This window comes from Eleutherodactylus coqui, chromosome 2 (assembly GCF_035609145.1).
Source record: "Eleutherodactylus coqui strain aEleCoq1 chromosome 2, aEleCoq1.hap1, whole genome shotgun sequence".
Taxonomy (NCBI): domain Eukaryota; kingdom Metazoa; phylum Chordata; class Amphibia; order Anura; family Eleutherodactylidae; genus Eleutherodactylus; species Eleutherodactylus coqui.
In genome coordinates this window covers 312,433,766-312,450,338 of record NC_089838.1, presented here as the reverse complement: position 1 = coordinate 312,450,338, position 16,573 = coordinate 312,433,766, and the positions used below count along the sequence as shown (strand labels likewise).

The window sequence follows — 16,573 nt, the reverse complement described above, 5'->3', positions numbered from 1 at the left end:
GGTAGCCCCCCTTTTACACCGTCATTGCTCAGTGAACTGCGGTTCCCGCTTATTGCTGGCAGCACATGTCCATTTACACGTGGAGATGTGCTGCTGACCACTGAGTATTTATATGGCCTCCATAAAAGCTCTATGACAAACCAGCATTTCCTCCGTTGTTGATTGATTGCTGGACATCTGTAGACTGGGCAATGATCGAGAGCAAGCATACAGAAGTCCTCCTGCACCAAAGGGCCATAAGTGAAGCCATGTTGTGAACAGGACCGCTGCTGTGCGGGAAAAAACTGAGAAGGAGCTGCAGCCCTGACCTACTGACTGCAATCCCTGCTAGCCACCATATACCGCTCCTGCAGTCATACCGATTCTGCAATCACACGGCTAAATGTCTGACCATTGTCTATGTGTGTAGCATCCCTCACTCTCCACCTCGCCATACCGGGCACATCTCCAGCCCCTTTACCTTCTGTATCACCCCATTACTTGTAGTATGTAAGCTCGTTGGAGCAGGACCCGCACCCCTATTGTTTCCATCACCTGATTACTATGTAGCTGTGGTTCTGTAATGTTTGTCTCTCTGTATCCCCCCTGTCTATGTAAGCGCTGCGGAATATGTTGGCGCTATATAAAGATTATTATAGTGACCCCCACAGCGGCCCCGGTAGTAATAGTGTCCCCCACAGTAAAAGTGACCCCCCACAGTAGACCCAATAGTAATAGTGACCCCCCACAATAGCCCCAGGCTAATAATAGTGACCCCCCCCCACACACACACACAGTAGCCCCAGCAGTATAAGTGACCCCCCACAGCAGACCCAATAGTAATAGTGCCCCCCTCCCCCCCAGCAGCCCCTGTAGTAATAGTGTCCACCATAAAATCCCCAGCAGTAATAGTGACCTCCCACAGCGGCCCCAGTCGTAATGCTATTAATACTGGAGCCGATATAGGGGACACTATTACTAATAGTATCCCCTATATGAGCCCCAGTAGTCATAGCTCCCCCCTAAAGCCCACACACTCATCATAACGCCACTGCTCCTCTGCTTGGCATTGCTGCTGGAGTTGATCCCATGTGCACACTGTGACATCAGTGTGTGCGTCCAGACGCCTCCTCCCTACTGCTCTCGCGGAACCAAGGAGGAGGCGTCAGGGGAGGAGCATCCTGGGTGCATACTGATGTCACAGTGTGCCCCTGGGATCAGCACCGCTGTGTGAACACCGGCAGGGGAAACGTACGTTCTGATGTTTGAAGGGTCTGTTCCATGGATCCGCCAAAAGAACGCGCCTCATTTGTTTCCGCTTTATACAGTTCCGCCGAAAAACAACTGCTAGTGTGAACTCGGGGATCATCGTAATCGTACTGACCAACAGAATAGTTATCCTTGTATTTGCCGCAGTGCGTACGCCGAAAACGCAAGACCTCACAAAAAATGGCGCAATTTTTTTTTTTTACATTTTACTACACTAACCATCTTTTTAAAGGTTTTCAGTACCTTATACGGGACATTTCAGGCCGGCTTCACACGAGCGTAAGCGCAATTGTACGCACCTTAGCTTTATTGCACGTGTCAGCATACTTTACTGTTTCTGTCCGCAGGGAATGTAGTTTTGCGCATCGGACGCAAACACACACTGATCGCCATGGCTATTTAGTCTTAAAGGAGATGTCCCGCGCCGAAACGGGTTTTTTTTTTTTTAAACCCCCCCCCCCGTTCGGCGCGAGACAACCCCGATGCAGGGGTTAAAAAAACCACCCGCACAGCGCTTACCTGAATCCCGGCGGTCCGGCGTCTTCATACTCACCTGCTGAAGATGGCCGCCGGGATCCTCTGTCTTCATGGACCGCAGGGCTTCTGTGCAGTCCATTGCCGATTCCAGCCTCCTGATTGGCTGGAATCGGCACGTGACGGGGCGGAGCTACACGGAGCTACACGGAGCCCCATAGAGAAGAGGAGAAGACCCGGACTGCGCAAGCGCGGCTAATTTGGCCATCGGAGGGCGAAAATTAGTCGGCTCCATGGGAACGAGGACGCCAGCAACGGAGCAGGTAAGTATAAAACTTTTTATAACTTCTGTATGGCTCATAATTAATGCACAATGTACATTACAAAGTGCATTAATATGGCCATACAGAAGTGTATAGACCCACTTGCTGCCTCGGGACATCTCCTTTAATTAGTTCCAGATCTGCACTTTCTTTTCAGCGGAATTATACTGTATTCCCATTCGCATTTGCGCGCCCCTCCATTGGCTTCTGTGGAGGCCTTTGATATGCAAATACGCAAAAAGCGTGGCAAAAGACGTAAATGTGAGCGAACCCATTGAAATCAATAGGTTCCATTCTCTGCGCATTGCGTGCGCAAAAAAAACATCCTTGTGAAGCCGGCCTAATAGTACGATTCAAAAATACAACTCGCCCCACGAAGGGCAACGCGACCTCGGACTGCGGCGATGGAAAAATAACAGTTATGACTTTAAAAAAAAGTTTCTAAAAAATAAAAAAGTTTTTGAAAACTGGCCAAGTCATTAAAGGGTTAAAAATCTCGTTGAGACAATGGCTGCTGCTAATCCCGACATCTGGTGACAGCGGCGACATAAGTCGTGCGCCGCGCCGGTCCCAGTTGTGGAGCAGTCAGCACTCACCGCGCTTCTAGACTCAGCCGGCGCTTCTCCGAGTCTCATGTGCCCCGTGACGTCACGCAGAACGCTCCACCCCCGTTGCCAAGGCAACAGCAGCAAAGGGCGGGTCGGCGTCCGAAGCGACCAATCAGAACGCGCCTGGACGGTCGGTTTAAACTCGACCAATGAGCGCTGCGCTTCAGTGTTGTGTTCAGGTAGACGAAGCCTTCTGTCAAAGATGGCGGCGGCCGTGTCCGTTAGAGGTGGCGGAGGGCCGGGCTCCTGGGGGAGCAAAGAAGATGAGGATGACGGAGAGGTTTTTGGGAAGGAAGAGGAGATGGAGAAGCGGCTGGAGGCGAAGGAGATCCGCAGCCGCGTGGAGAGGATGAAGAGGGAGGTGAAGAACCGGAGGAAGATCCTCATCAAAGGGCTCCCGGGCGACGTCACTAACCAGGTGTGTAGAGTGGGCAGCCGCGTGCGCCGACGACCTGCCCGAGCCACTAGTTCTGTCTTTGAGATTAGCAGTGCCTGTCGCCCCTAGCAACCAATCACGGTGCAGTTTCGTTGCTCAAAAGCAGAGTGCGCTCTAGAAGCGGCGCTGTGATTGGTTGCTATGTTCAGCAAGCCTTGTTCTCATTGGACGGCCTCATAAATATCTCCTTATGCTTTCTTAAAGGGGGCCAACACCCCAAATACCCTCCTTTCATAACTATTAATAGTCTTCTCCCCCCTAATAGAAAGTTTGTGCTGTGCAGTGTCACACAGCACCAGCTCCTCCATCCTTGTCGCTGTGCCATGCCCGGCTCTGCTGTGTCATTCAGTCCTGTGATCTCCATGTGTGCCCCTCTCAGTGGCCTCCTGACAATGAGCGGATTCCAGTCGCCTCTCCCCAGACCGGTGTTTATGATGCCATCACCAGAGGGGGCTGGCTGGTGAGGTGCCCCCCGGATCCTCTGCCTGGGTGAAGTTGGTGCGGCTCTTCCAGAAGCGTCGGATGCATGAGCTCAGTGACTGGCAGCTGCTATTCTATTCCTAACAGGCTGTTGGGTATAAATAGTCTCTGAACGGCCGGCGAGGTCATAAATAGTTGTTGTGAGAGATCAGCGGCGCCCCGTGTGATGTCATCTGCCCGTTGTGGATGTCACCCAGCTTTCCTAGACTCCTGACTGGCAAGGTTTTGGGAATGAGTGATGGCTGGCGCTCAAAATTGCAGGCTGATCTCAAGCGGGTCGGAGCAGCACTTGCTGTCCGAGCTCGGTGTACCCCGGCGGCGCTGCCTGCATAACCCCTTTAAAGGAATTCTATCTACCCTGGTCTGATACGCAGTGCAGAGTCGGTGACCGCTGACCTCTATGCCGAAGTGAGAGGTCGGTGATCTCGCTCACTCTGCAGCGGCTACTGCTGGCCCGAGACGTACGTAGGGGGAGTGGGTACTGTTGTATCTTGTCGGCAGTGGTGGGTGTAGACAAGGGTTAGGCTACTTGATAGCCAGGTGACGCCCCCAATTGACTGGCTGCACTCACCCCAGTAGGGGTGAGGGTTAGCTTCAGTGTTGGGGTTACATTATTAGCTGGAAATGCTTCCCTGTTACTGCCGGCCGTCTCTGATATAGAAGCATTTACATCTAATAATGTAAGGCTAACCCTCTCTCCCAGCCAAAACTGGTTCCCCACGCTGCTAGGACCTTGCTGCAACCTTGTGGGCTGATGCAGCCTTCACTAGGTCTCGACTTATACTTGTGGTGGAGACAAGATACAATAGTACTGGGAGTGTAAGACCAATAAGGGGTTGCTATTAGCCTCTGGCCGGGCAGCATCCCTGGGGCTGCCATGGGGGTCACCGTTGGGGCTCGTTCACATGGGCAAAGGCTCATTTCATTTGTAAAAACACGCTGCGTAGTTGTGCAACAGCAAAAAAAAATCGCTTGTGCCTGCGTTTTTTGGCTACTCTGGCGTGGTTTTGTGTGCACTAATAACGGCGTATTCGCGCACACAAAAGGAATGCACGCAGGCTTATTGAAATGGTGCGCAGACTTCCTGCATATTTGTGCCCACCCATTCACTGTAATGGCCTATTGTAGTGTGTAATATACAACAAAGGAGGTCGTGCCACGTATTTTTTCTTTCACGTGATTGCACTTTGTGTTTTAAAAAAAAACCAAAAACCTCTGCTCATGTGAGGGAGACATTCCTATACCATTACAGCTGTTCCTTTTTGAAGCTGATGTGGCCCCTGGTGACAATGAGTCGGACCCCCTTGCTGCAGTTGCTGGTGCTCAAGTCTGGGGGGGGTCTGGTGTTTCTTCCTTCGCTGCTCGCTGTGATCTCTCGGCCCCCGATGACTTGATCTAATCTTGTTCTTCCTTCTGTTGCAGGAGGTCCACGATCTTCTAGGAGACTACGAGCTCAAATACTGCTTTGTGGATAAATACAAAGGAACCGGTAAGCAGTGAGGGGTGTTTCTTGCCCTCGGGCCCCCAGCTTTAGGTCTGGCGTATTCCTTAGGGCCCCTTTACACCAAACGATTCATCAGTCTGTGTAAACACATTTCCCGACTCAATGGCGAACGAGAAATTGGCTGTGTTTCATTGCGTTTCTGCATGCAGAAAACTGGAGGATGGATTAACCGTGTGAACAGGCAGTTATCAATAATAAATGACTGCCTGATTACTGTGGATGGAGGCCGGAGGGCCAGAACGATCCCCCATCCCGCTCATCTTGATTTACTAGCAGTAATCATCACTGGGACAACCTGTTGGGCATGTAAAAGAGCCCTCAGGATGGCTTCACGTGGAATGACTAGTGTCTTAATAGTCGCAGATGTGTACGAACTGTTGACTTGCTTTTACGCAAATTATTATTTACTCGTTTAATTTCGTGATTGCTGAAGGAATTGTTGGCAGCATTTACGCGGTCTGAAACTACATTTGGCGACTAGTTAGGGGAGGCTCGTTGGCAGGCAGGTAATTGAGATTTCAAACCCTCCACTATGCATGCTGTTTGGGGGCTCAGTGCGAGCAGTCTTCTTGTGAATACTCACTGTGGTGGGTGCGCAACTGCACTACCATGTCATGGCCGACAAAGCATCTACCGGTATTGCTAGTAATGGGGATTAAAATCCCCACCTCCAGCAAGAGATTGCTCTGATTGGCTGAGGCAGCTGGCTCTGGCAATCAGAGCTGGCACTTGATGCACCAATCATAGCCATTCAATGACTGGCTGTGATTGGTGGAGCCAGCTAACATTCTGCTGTCTCAGCTAATCAGAGCAATCTCTTGCTGGAGGTGGGGATTTCAATCCTCATCACTAGCAATGGATGCTTTGTCGGCCATGACAAGTGGCCGGCAGCCTGCACGATGCTCCGGAGAACAGCGGCGGGGACCCAGACAGCACCAGCTAGGTGAGGATTGATTTATTTTTCTTTACAGCAATCTTGGCTGCGTTTTTAGCTGTGCTGAAAATTCGGCCAAAACGTTGTAAAAAATGCATGATGATTCTGCTGAAACCGCAGTGTTGAAAAATGCTGCGTTTCTGCAAATGTCTGTGTGGGGGAGGCCTAAGAATGTTTTCCAGGACTGATCTATTGATGTGTTCATGGGATAGGTGATCAATAGTTGATCGTGGAGGACCATCGCTCAGGACCCCTGGAGAACAGCTATTGTCCAGTACATTACATGGTCGTACACAGCGGCCTTAGGGTTTTAACAAACCTCATTCACTTGCAGCAGAAAAAATCCTGCATCGCAGTGGGAGATGGGCATGCTGCAAATCTTCACATCCACAGCATGCTCTTTGTTGTGGAAATGGTGCAGATTCTCACAGCTTCATTCATTCATTCATTCATTCATTCATTCATTCATTGCAATGCATAAATCCCGTGACAAAATTCACACCAAAACCCGCATGCTCGTTTTCTCTGATGTCTGAGCATAACCTCAGGATACCTTCACACGTAAATCCACACTAAATGGTGCAGTTTTTGATAAGAATTTTGGTTCAAGTTCATGGAATTTTTTATTTATTTATTTATTTATTTTTTTGCATTCCTCATTTGAAGTTGTGAAAATTCTCAGCATAAACTGACATTCTGTGGATTTCACATCAGCAGTCAAGTCAATTTACACTACAGATTTTCTCTGAAGCCTGAGGATGGGATTTCTGAAATCTCCAACGGCAAGGGATCTTCAGCAGCATTTCTGAGCTGTGGGAGCGCTCCCTCAATCAGGCTGTGTCTGGGGGCATAGAGAGCGACCTGTAGTGTGAACTCTCCCTCACAGTTGGGCTGTGTGTCTGGGGGCACGGAGAGCGACTTGTAGTGTGAACTCTCCCTCACAGTTGGGCTGTGTGTCTGGGGGCACGGGGAGCGACCTGTAGTGTGAACTCTCCCTCACAGTTGGGTTGTGTGTCTGGGGGCACGGGGAGCGACCTGTAGTGTGAACTCTCCCTCACAGTTGGGCTGTGTGTCTGGGGGCACGGGGAGCGACCTGTAGTGTGACCGCTCTCTCACAGTTGGGCTGTGTGTCTGGGGGCACGGAGAGAGCGACCTGTGGTGTGACCGCTCCTTTACAGTTGGGCTGTGTGTCTGGGGGCACGGAGAGAGCGACCTGTGGTGTGACCGCTCCCTCACAGTTGGGCTGTGTCTGGGGGCACGGAGAGCGACCTGTAGTGTGACCGCTCCCTCACAGTTGGGCTGTGTCTGGGGGCACGGAGAGCGACCTGTAGTGTGACCGCTCCCTTACAGTTGGGCTGTGTGTCTGGGGGCACGAAGAGCAACCTGTGGTGTGAGCGCTCCCTCACAGTTGGGCTGTGTGTCTGGGGGCATGGAGAGCAACCTGTAGTGTGACCGCTCCCTCACAGTTGGGCTGTGTGTCTTGGGGCACGGAGAGCGACCTGTAGTGTGACCGCTCCCTCACAGTTGGGCTGTGTGTCTGGGGGCACGGAGAGCGACCTGTGGTGTGACCGCTCCCTCACAGTTGGGCTGTGTGTCTGGGGGCACGGAGAGCGACCTGTAGTGTGAACTCTCCCTCACAGTTGGGCTGTGTGTCTGGGGGCACGGAGAGCGACCAGTGGTGTGACCGCTCCCTCACAGTTGGGCTGTGTGTCTGGGGGTATAGAGAGTGATCTGTGGTGTGACCGTTCCCTTACAGTTGGGTTGTGTGTCTGGGGGCACGGAGAGCGACCTGTGGTGTGAACGCTCCTTCACAGTTGGGCTGTGTGTCTGGGGGTATAGAGAGTGACCTGTAGTGTGAGCGCTGGCTCACAGCTGGGCTGTGTCTGGGGACACGGAGAGTGACCTGTAGTGTGACCTCTCCCTCACAGTTGGCCTGTGTGTCTGGGGGCACGGAGAGCGACCTGTAGTGTGAGCGCTCCCTCCCAGTTGGCCTGTGTGTCTGGGGGCACTGGGAGCGACCTGTGGTGTGAACGCTCCTTCACAGTTGGGCATGGAGAGTGACCTGTAGTGTGACTGCTCCCTCACAGTTGGGCTGTGTGTCTGGGGGCACGGAGAGTGACCTGTAGTGTGACTGTTCCCTTACAGTTGGGTTGTGTGTCTGGGGGCACGGAGAGCGACCTGTGGTGTGAGCGCTCCCTCACAGCTGGGCTGTGTCTGGGGGCACGGAGAGCGACCTGTAGTGTGACCGCTCCCTCACAGTTGGCCTGTGTGTCTGGGGGCACGGAGAGTGACCTGTAGTGTGACCACTCCCTCACAGTTGGGCTGGGTGTCTGGGGGCACGGGGAGCGACCTGTAGTGTGACCGTTCCCTTACAGTTGGGTTGTGTGTCTGGGGGCACGGAGAGTGACCTGTAGTGTGACGGCTCCCTCACAGCTGGGCTGTGTCTGGGGGCACCGAGAGCGGCCTGTAGTGTGAACGCTCCCTCACAGTTGGGCTGTGTCTGGGGGCACGGAGAGCGACCTGTAGTGTGACCGCTCCCTCACAGTTGGGCTGTGTCTGGGGGCACGGAGAGCGACCTGTAGTGTGACCGCTCCCTCACAGTTGGCCTGTGTGTCTGGGGGCACGGAGAGTGACCTGTAGTGTGACGGCTCCCTCACAGCTGGGCTGTGTCTGGGGGCACCGAGAGCGGCCTGTAGTGTGAACGCTCCCTCACAGTTGGGCTGTGTCTGGGGGCACGGAGAGCGACCTGTAGTGTGACCGCTCCCTCACAGTTGGGCTGTGTCTGGGGGCACGGAGAGCGACCTGTAGTGTGACCGCTCCCTCACAGTTGGGCTGTGTGTCTGGGGGCACGGAGAGTGACCTGTAGTGTGACCGCTCCCTCACAGTTGGGCTGTGTGTCTGGGGGCACGGGGAGCGACCTGTAGTGTGAACGCTCCCTCACAGTTGGGCTGTGTGTCTGGGGGCACGGAGACCTGCAGTGTGACCACTCCCTCACAGTTGGGTTGTGTGTCTGGGGGTACGGAGACCTGTAGTGTGACCGCTCCCTTACAGTTGGGCTGTGTGTCTGGGGGCACGGAGAGCGACCTGTGGTGTGACCGCTCCCTCACAGTTGGCCTGTGTGTCTGGGGGCACGGAGAGTGACCTGTAGTGTGACCGCTCCCTCACAGTTGGGCTGTGTGTCTGGGGGCACGGAGAGCGACCTGTGGTGTGAACGCTCCCTCACAGTTGGGCTGGGTGTCTGGGGGCACGGGGAGCGACCTGTAGTGTGACCGTTCCCTTACAGTTGGGTTGTGTGTCTGGGGGCACGGAGAGTGACCTGTAGTGTGACGGCTCCCTCACAGCTGGGCTGTGTCTGGGGGCACCGAGAGCGGCCTGTAGTGTGAACGCTCCCTCACAGTTGGGCTGTGTCTGGGGGCACGGAGAGCGACCTGTAGTGTGACCGCTCCCTCACAGTTGGGCTGTGTCTGGGGGCACGGAGAGCGACCTGTAGTGTGACCGCTCCCTCACAGTTGGCCTGTGTGTCTGGGGGCACGGAGAGTGACCTGTAGTGTGACCGCTCCCTCACAGTTGGGCTGTGTCTGGGGGCACGGAGAGCGACCTGTAGTGTGACCGCTCCCTCACAGTTGGGCTGTGTGTCTGGGGGCACGGAGAGTGACCTGTAGTGTGACCGCTCCCTCACAGTTGGGCTGTGTGTCTGGGGGTATGGAGAGTGACCTGTAGTGTGACCGCTCCCTCACAGTTGGGCTGTGTGTCTGGTGCTATGGAGAGTGACCTGTAGTGTGACCGCTCCCTCACAGTTGGGCTGTGTGTCTGGGGGTACGGAGACCTGTAGTGTGACCGCTCCCTTACAGTTGGGTTGTGTGTCTGGGGGCACGGAGAGCGACCTGTGGTGTGACCGGTCCCTCACAGTTGGCCTGTGTGTCTGGGGGCACGGAGAGCGACCTGTAGTGTGACCGCTCCCTCACAGTTGGGCTGTGTGTCTGGGGGCACGGAGAGTGACCTGTAGTGTGACCGCTCCCTCACAGTTGGGCTGTGTGTCTGGGGGCACGGGGAGCGACCTGTAGTGTGACCGCTCCCTCACAGTTGGGCTGTGTGTCTGGGGGTATGGAGAGTGACCTGTAGTGTGACCGCTCCCTCACAGTTGGGCTGTGTGTCTGGGGCTATGGAGAGTGACCTGTAGTGTGACCGCTCCCTCACAGTTGGGCTGTGTGTCTGGGGGTGCGGAGACCTGTAGTGTGACCGCTCCCTTACAGTTGGGTTGTGTGTCTGGGGGCACGGAGAGCGACCTGTGGTGTGACCGGTCCCTCACAGTTGGCCTGTGTGTCTGGGGGCACGGAGAGCGACCTGTAGTGTGACCGCTCCCTCACAGTTGGGTTGTGTGTCTGGGGGCACGGAGAGCGACCTGTAGTGTGACCGCTCCCTCACAGTTAGGCTGTGTGTCTGGGGGTACGGAGACCTGTAGTGTGACCGCTCCCTCACAGTTGGGCTGTGTGTCTAGGGGCACGGAGACCTGTAGTGTGACCGCTCCCTCACAGTTGGGCTGTGTGTCTGGGGGTACGGAGACCTGTAGTGTGACCGCTCCCTCACAGTTGGGCTGTGTGTCTGGGGGTACGGAGACCTGTAGTGTGACCGCTCCCTTACAGTTGGGCTGTGTGTCTGGGGGCACGGAGAGCGACCTGTGGTGTGACCGCTCCCTTACAGTTGGCCTGTGTGTCTGGGGGCACGGGGAGCGACCTGTGGTGTGACGGCTCCCTCACAGTTGGCCTGTGTGTCTGAGGGCACGGGGAGCGACCTGTAGTGTGACCGTTCCCTTACAGTTGGGTTGTGTGTCTGGGGGCACGGAGAGCGACCTGTAGTGTGAACGCTCCCTCACAGTTGGGCTGTGTGTCTGGGGGCACGGAGACCTGCAGTGTGACCACTCCCTCACAGTTGGGTTGTGTGTCTGGGGGTACGGAGACCTGTAGTGTGACCGCTCCCTTACAGTTGGGCTGTGTGTCTGGGGGCACGGAGAGCGACCTGTAGTGTGACCGTTCCCTTACCGTTGGGTTGTGTCTGGGGGCACAGAGACCTGTAGTGTGACTTTCTACCACCAGCTACTTCTCTATGGTCTGTAACCTTGCTGTGGTCATGCTCTAACCTTCTGACCTGCGTGTCGCTGGTATGTATCTGCATGACGTGTGTTTTGTGCTTTGCTTGTATGAGATCTGCTTACTATAGTGTTCTCTTCTGTTGCAGCTTTTGTAACACTACTGAATGGAGATCAGGCAGAATCCGCCATTCGCCGCTTTCACCACACACGCCTTCGTGATCGGGAGATCTCTGTACAGCTACAGCCCACGGATGCCTTACTCTGCATTGCCAATCTACCATCCGGCTACACCCAGCAGCAGTTTGAGGACCTGGTGCGCCCATTCGGGAATCTAGAGCGGTGCTTTTTGGTATACAGCGGTGTTACCGGACAACCCAAGGGCTATGGGTTTGTGGAGTACATGAAGAAGGACTCCGCCTCCCGAGCCAAATCTGATCTGCTGGGGCGACAACTGGGTTCCCGCACTCTGTATGTTCACTGGTCGGATGTCAGCCAGCTCACCTACGAACTGCTGCAGTCGCACTGCCTCTGTGTGGAGCGTCTGCAGGAGTGCGACCTCATGGAGCTGAAGGAGGCCTTCTCCAAAGTCTGTGCACCTTCCTTTTGTCAGGTGGGCAGCGTTGATCGGCAAGATCACCCTGATCGTTTTTGTTGTTGAAGGCCCTATGTTAGTTAAAACATTGGCTGCTTTAAGACGGTCTACCGTAAACCCACCCCAGTGTATATCTAAAGATGTTATACCAGAATTTTAAGTTAGACCTTATCCACAGGGTAGGGGGTAACTTGATGATCAGTGGGGTCACACAGCTGTTCTCCAGAACTGGACTCCTGTCACTGCAGGGGTTGCTTCTCTCCCTGCAGCGACGTCACTATGAATGGAGCGCCTGCCGAGCGTGCGTGGTCGGCGCTTCATTCATTTCAGTGGGGTTGATGGAAATAACCGAGCAGGTGCCACTTGGGTATCTTGGCAGTCTCATTGAAGCTACATGCACAGGTACCCCCCTTTCTTGAGATGGGGATAACTTGAAATTCTGTTTTTAAGGGTGCGTTCACATGTAGAAGATCTCCTGCAGCAGCAAACTTGCATCAAAATCTGTAGCAAGGCAACAATATGTCTATCATTTGGTTCCTGAGCAGTTATCCATATGGGGGCTTTTGCCTCTTACACTCCATATTTCCAGGTTTGAGGCTCACTCCACTCTTTCCCTTTTCAGCTGGCCTATGGACAGGACGGTCAGTATAAAGGCTTTGCAGTAGTTGAGTACTCCTCTGATATGGTGACTGAAGTGGTCCAACAGCAGATGGATAACTCCATGGTCGCTGGGGGCCGCATCCGTGTCTCCTTCTGTGCTCCTGGTCCTCCGGGAAGGAGCACACTGGCGGCATTGATCGCAGCACAAGCAACGGTGAGTGTGGACAAAGGCCATGTTTGTTGTTCAGATGTGCCAAAAGATGGCGTGGGTATTAAACTCTCTTCCTTTCTTTGAAGGCATTAAATCGTGGGAACGGCCTTCTGCCTGAGCCCAACGTCCTGCAGCTCCTGAACAGCCTGGGCTCTCCGGCTGCACTACAGCTCCTGCTCAATCCTCTGCTCAATGGTGCCGGTAAGCAAGGTCAGTGTCCTGGTAATCACTGCTGCTGTTCTTCAGGGCTGCATACTGAAGGGTCCCGGAAGACCTTCAACTGAGAAAGGAAAGTTGTGGAGACTTCTCATAGGGTCCCAGTAGTTATTGGGCACTACTGATGGCAATGCAATGGTCTATGGAGCTCCTGTGCTCCTCTCAGCTGCCATCTTTGACTTTCAGATGTATGTAGTCCTCCTGATAATGTGCACTTGCGTCTTTCACATCTCATCCACACCGAAGAGCCCCTCTGACTTCTCTTGCCCTTCCTTTCTAGATGTGCGATCCGTCATCTGTTAGAGTTCATTCACATCAGTGTCAGATTCCGTTTGATACATCCATTGCTGATTTCCGTTAGAAAACAGGACAAGATAGCTCTGCAAGACGTGCAATATCGTCTTAGAAATCAAACAGACCCCATCGTAGTTAGCTAATCCGCAGGAGGATAGGTCATCGATGGCTGTTCGGCTGGGGTCTGTTGTTCAGGCACCCTCTATGAGCACCACAACATGGTACAGAGCTAAAGCAGAACACTCCTACCCCTGTCTGCTGGCGCAGCTCCTATTAAAGTTATCAGCACACCCACTACACAGGGACTGGAGCAATCTGCCCAAACAGCAGTTATTGATTACCTATTCTCAGTATAAGTCATCAATAGCCTTTGCATGGAGAACCCCTTTAAAGAGTTACCCCACCCAGAACACCTCCTCTTTCCACAGGAGAAGTGATAAATGTTTGACCACCAGCGACCATAAGAATGGTGCCCTAGACATGCCCTAGTGAGGGTCATTGCGTCGGTTGCATTGCATAGTACATGACTAGTGGAAATCTGGGGTGCGTTCCTGCATGGCAGACTTTCCAGGGTGGAATAAATCCACAGCAAATCGTGGGAATACATCCTTAAAGATTGTTTTGGTCCAACTGGAGCTGCTGCAGCCTCCTTTTATGGGTGTCTGTCTTTAAAAGAGTATTCCCATCTTGGCTTTTTATAGCAGAGATTGGAAACTGCTGCAATAGTTACTAGTTAAATACAAAAACAGCCGAGCGCTTCAGCCCAGTGCTGCCGACGTAGGTCTCCTTCACCTCCAAAAGAACTATGCAAACTGCTTGCCTGAAGCCCTTGTCCATTTCTGACAAGTGGTCCGAAACGGAGGGCTGGGTTTTCCCATCTTGGCCGTGAAGAGCAGAGATGGGAATACCCCTTTAAACCTGACCCATGGCTGCGTTATCTCCCATGCAGCTGTTCTACAGTGCCATGCTTTGCTTATGCAAAATAAGGCCCCTTAACCCCTTCCCGACATCCACTGTACATGTACGGCAGGTGTCATTGAATTGCAGGAGTTTAGTGTCCTCTAGACACGGCAGGTCTCGGCTGTCAGTCAGTTACCACTGCCGGCTGGGGTCTTGTGAAGACCTGCAAGGCTGCCTTGGATTTTTCCCTATTAAACCTTGCAGTAGTCCCATAAAGCTGAATACATTCAGGTGCCTCATAACTTCAGGGGTTACAGTGAGGGGGAGTCGGGACTCCTGTCCTCAGGATTGGTGGGTATCTCAATGGTGAGTCTTCGGCCTCCCTCATACAGGGCGTTTACTGTATATTCCGCCCCGTTTCAGTAGCGCTGGCATACTTTATGCCAGCGTTTTGGCTGCGGTTTCAGCTCTGCTGAAAACACAGCCAAGGATGCTGAAAAGAAAAAGTAAAACTCGCCTAGCCGCTGCGGTCCGGGTCGCGGCCGCTGGTCTCTGCCGCTGATCCGGGCTTCTCCAACACTCCCAAGTCTATTGCCGTAGGCCAGGTTTGAGCACCCCGCCTCCAGCAATAGAGTGCTGGGATTGATTGTCGGCACGCTCGATGCCCAATCAAAACCCTTCATTGACTGTCTCAGCCAATCAGCGCCGGCAAGCTCTGATTGGCTAAGACAGTCAATGAAGGTCTGTGATTGGGCATTGAGCGCGCCGACAATCAATCACAGCACTCTATTGCATGAGGCGGGGTTCTCAAACCTGGCCTACGGCAATAGACTTGGGAGTGTTGGAGAAGCCCGGATCAGTGGCAGAGACCAGCGGCCGCGACCCGGACCGTAGCGGCTAGGTGAGTATTACTTACTTTTTTTCCCTCTAGCCTAGCTGGGACTGATTTTCGGGGTAGTCTATTGCAAGCCCCCCCCCCCCCCCCCCCCCCCCCCCAAAAAAAATCGGCGAGCGGTTAACACTGCCAAAAACGCGGCACCAAGTGTTGCCGCGTTTTCAGCAGTGCTGAAACCGCTGCCCATTCATTTTAATGGGCGACGCAGGGCTGAAAACGCCCCAAAATAGAACTTGCATCGCTGTCAAAGCGCAGCGTTGGCAGGCGCTGCGTTTTCAGCCCCATTGCAATGAATGGGAGTGTTGTACAGCATTTAGCGCTGGGCTGAAAAGGCAGCATTAAATACTGTACAAAACGCCCTGTGTGAGGGAGGCCTTCCCCACCAATCTGACTGATGATAGGTATTAAGTAAGTTGTTGGATATTTGCCATTGTTGAAACACCTTGAACTATGTGACAAATAGGTCTGCATACACAAAACGGCAGTTTTAAATCAAAATGCACAAGTTTGCGCACTTTGATTTAAAACTACTGTTTTGTGTATGCAGACCTTTTTGTCACTTTGCTTGCTGACTACAAACAAACCCTGTGCGGTCTGATGCTGCAGGCTTCCATCCGTCAGGACCGTACGTGGTGTTTGGCTGCAATTGTCAACTGTCCAATGTATATAACAATCACCATAAGCTACAGAACAATATATGGAAGGGTGTGCTGACATTCCTAGTGTTCTGAGATGGCTTTTAATCTTGGTGTGTGTGATTGCACTGTATTTGATTATTACAGTAGCTTTCGGTTTTATCCATTCTAAAGCACTTCCCATATTCTTCCAGGACTCCTTGGTGCGCCCCCTGCTGTGCCCCTTCTCGCTAACCCTGCCCTATCTACTGCCCTCCTGCAGCTGGCACTGCAGGTACAAACTTCCACACAGGTAGGTGGCAGATTCACATTGCTGTAACTCAAGATAATTCCCTGCAGATGTCCAGAAGTGGATTTGATTTAGCTTCTCTCTAAAGGCCCCTTTACACGGGCTGATAGATCATAGATCAGAGTCCTGCACCCAGTGGGAATCTGAACTATTATCATTCGGCGTAAATGCCCCGACTGAACGATGAATTAAGAGTTCATTCACTTCTCGTTCGTTGTTCAGTTTCTGCATGCATAAATCTGAATGTTAGATCGTTCCATGTGAACAGGCAGTATCACTTATGAACGACTGCCTGTTTACTGTGAATGGAGGTGGGCGGGCCGAAATGATCCCTGACTGCTCCACCTCCATTCACTAGCCGTGCTCGATCCTGTGTAAAATCACAAAACGTTATCACTGGGATGACCTGTTGGGCATCTGCACATGACAGATCATCCCATGTAAAATGGCCCCAACTTGCAACTGTTTTGAGGGTGGTGCCCTAAACGAGTCTGCAGTCTCCTGCTGAATCGGATGACTGATCTGCTGCTCTCCACTCTTCAGCGTCACTATGTTTTTGCTAAATGTGTTAATTTTTTTTCTTTCTCTTGTAGAAACCCGGAATTCTGGGTGATTCTCCACTCGCTGCGTTGTACGGGGCTCTGGGTCTCTCTTCTCAGCTCACACCCCCAGCAGGGAAATCTATACTTTCAGACCTTGGTTTAGGTAAAATGCTTTACTGCTCTTGTGTTGCAGATATTGGTGGTTGATGTCATTGCAATCTCTTACGAATGGATATGTTCTTTAACCCCTTACCAGACATATTTTTCTTTTCGTCCCCTGCCTTCCAAGAGCGATCACTTCTT

The 16,573-nt window shown here is 52.9% G+C and overlaps 1 protein-coding gene across 2 annotated transcripts in view; it reads left to right on the top strand.

The window, feature by feature from the left end:
• The first annotated feature begins 2,830 nt into the window (after positions 1–2,830).
• Positions 2,831–16,573, top strand: part of RAVER1 (ribonucleoprotein, PTB binding 1) — a 31,200-nt gene continuing 17,457 nt past the window's right edge. For both annotated transcript variants that reach the window (XM_066593573.1, XM_066593572.1), the window contains exons 1-7: positions 2,831–3,071; positions 4,992–5,058; positions 11,243–11,706; positions 12,311–12,502; positions 12,586–12,709; positions 15,634–15,731; positions 16,322–16,433. In XM_066593573.1, coding sequence (XP_066449670.1) covers positions 2,856–3,071; positions 4,992–5,058; positions 11,243–11,706; positions 12,311–12,502; positions 12,586–12,709; positions 15,634–15,731; positions 16,322–16,433 — 1,273 coding nt within the window. In that variant the 5' untranslated portion in view covers positions 2,831–2,855. The remainder of the gene's footprint in view (positions 3,072–4,991; positions 5,059–11,242; positions 11,707–12,310; positions 12,503–12,585; positions 12,710–15,633; positions 15,732–16,321; positions 16,434–16,573) is intronic.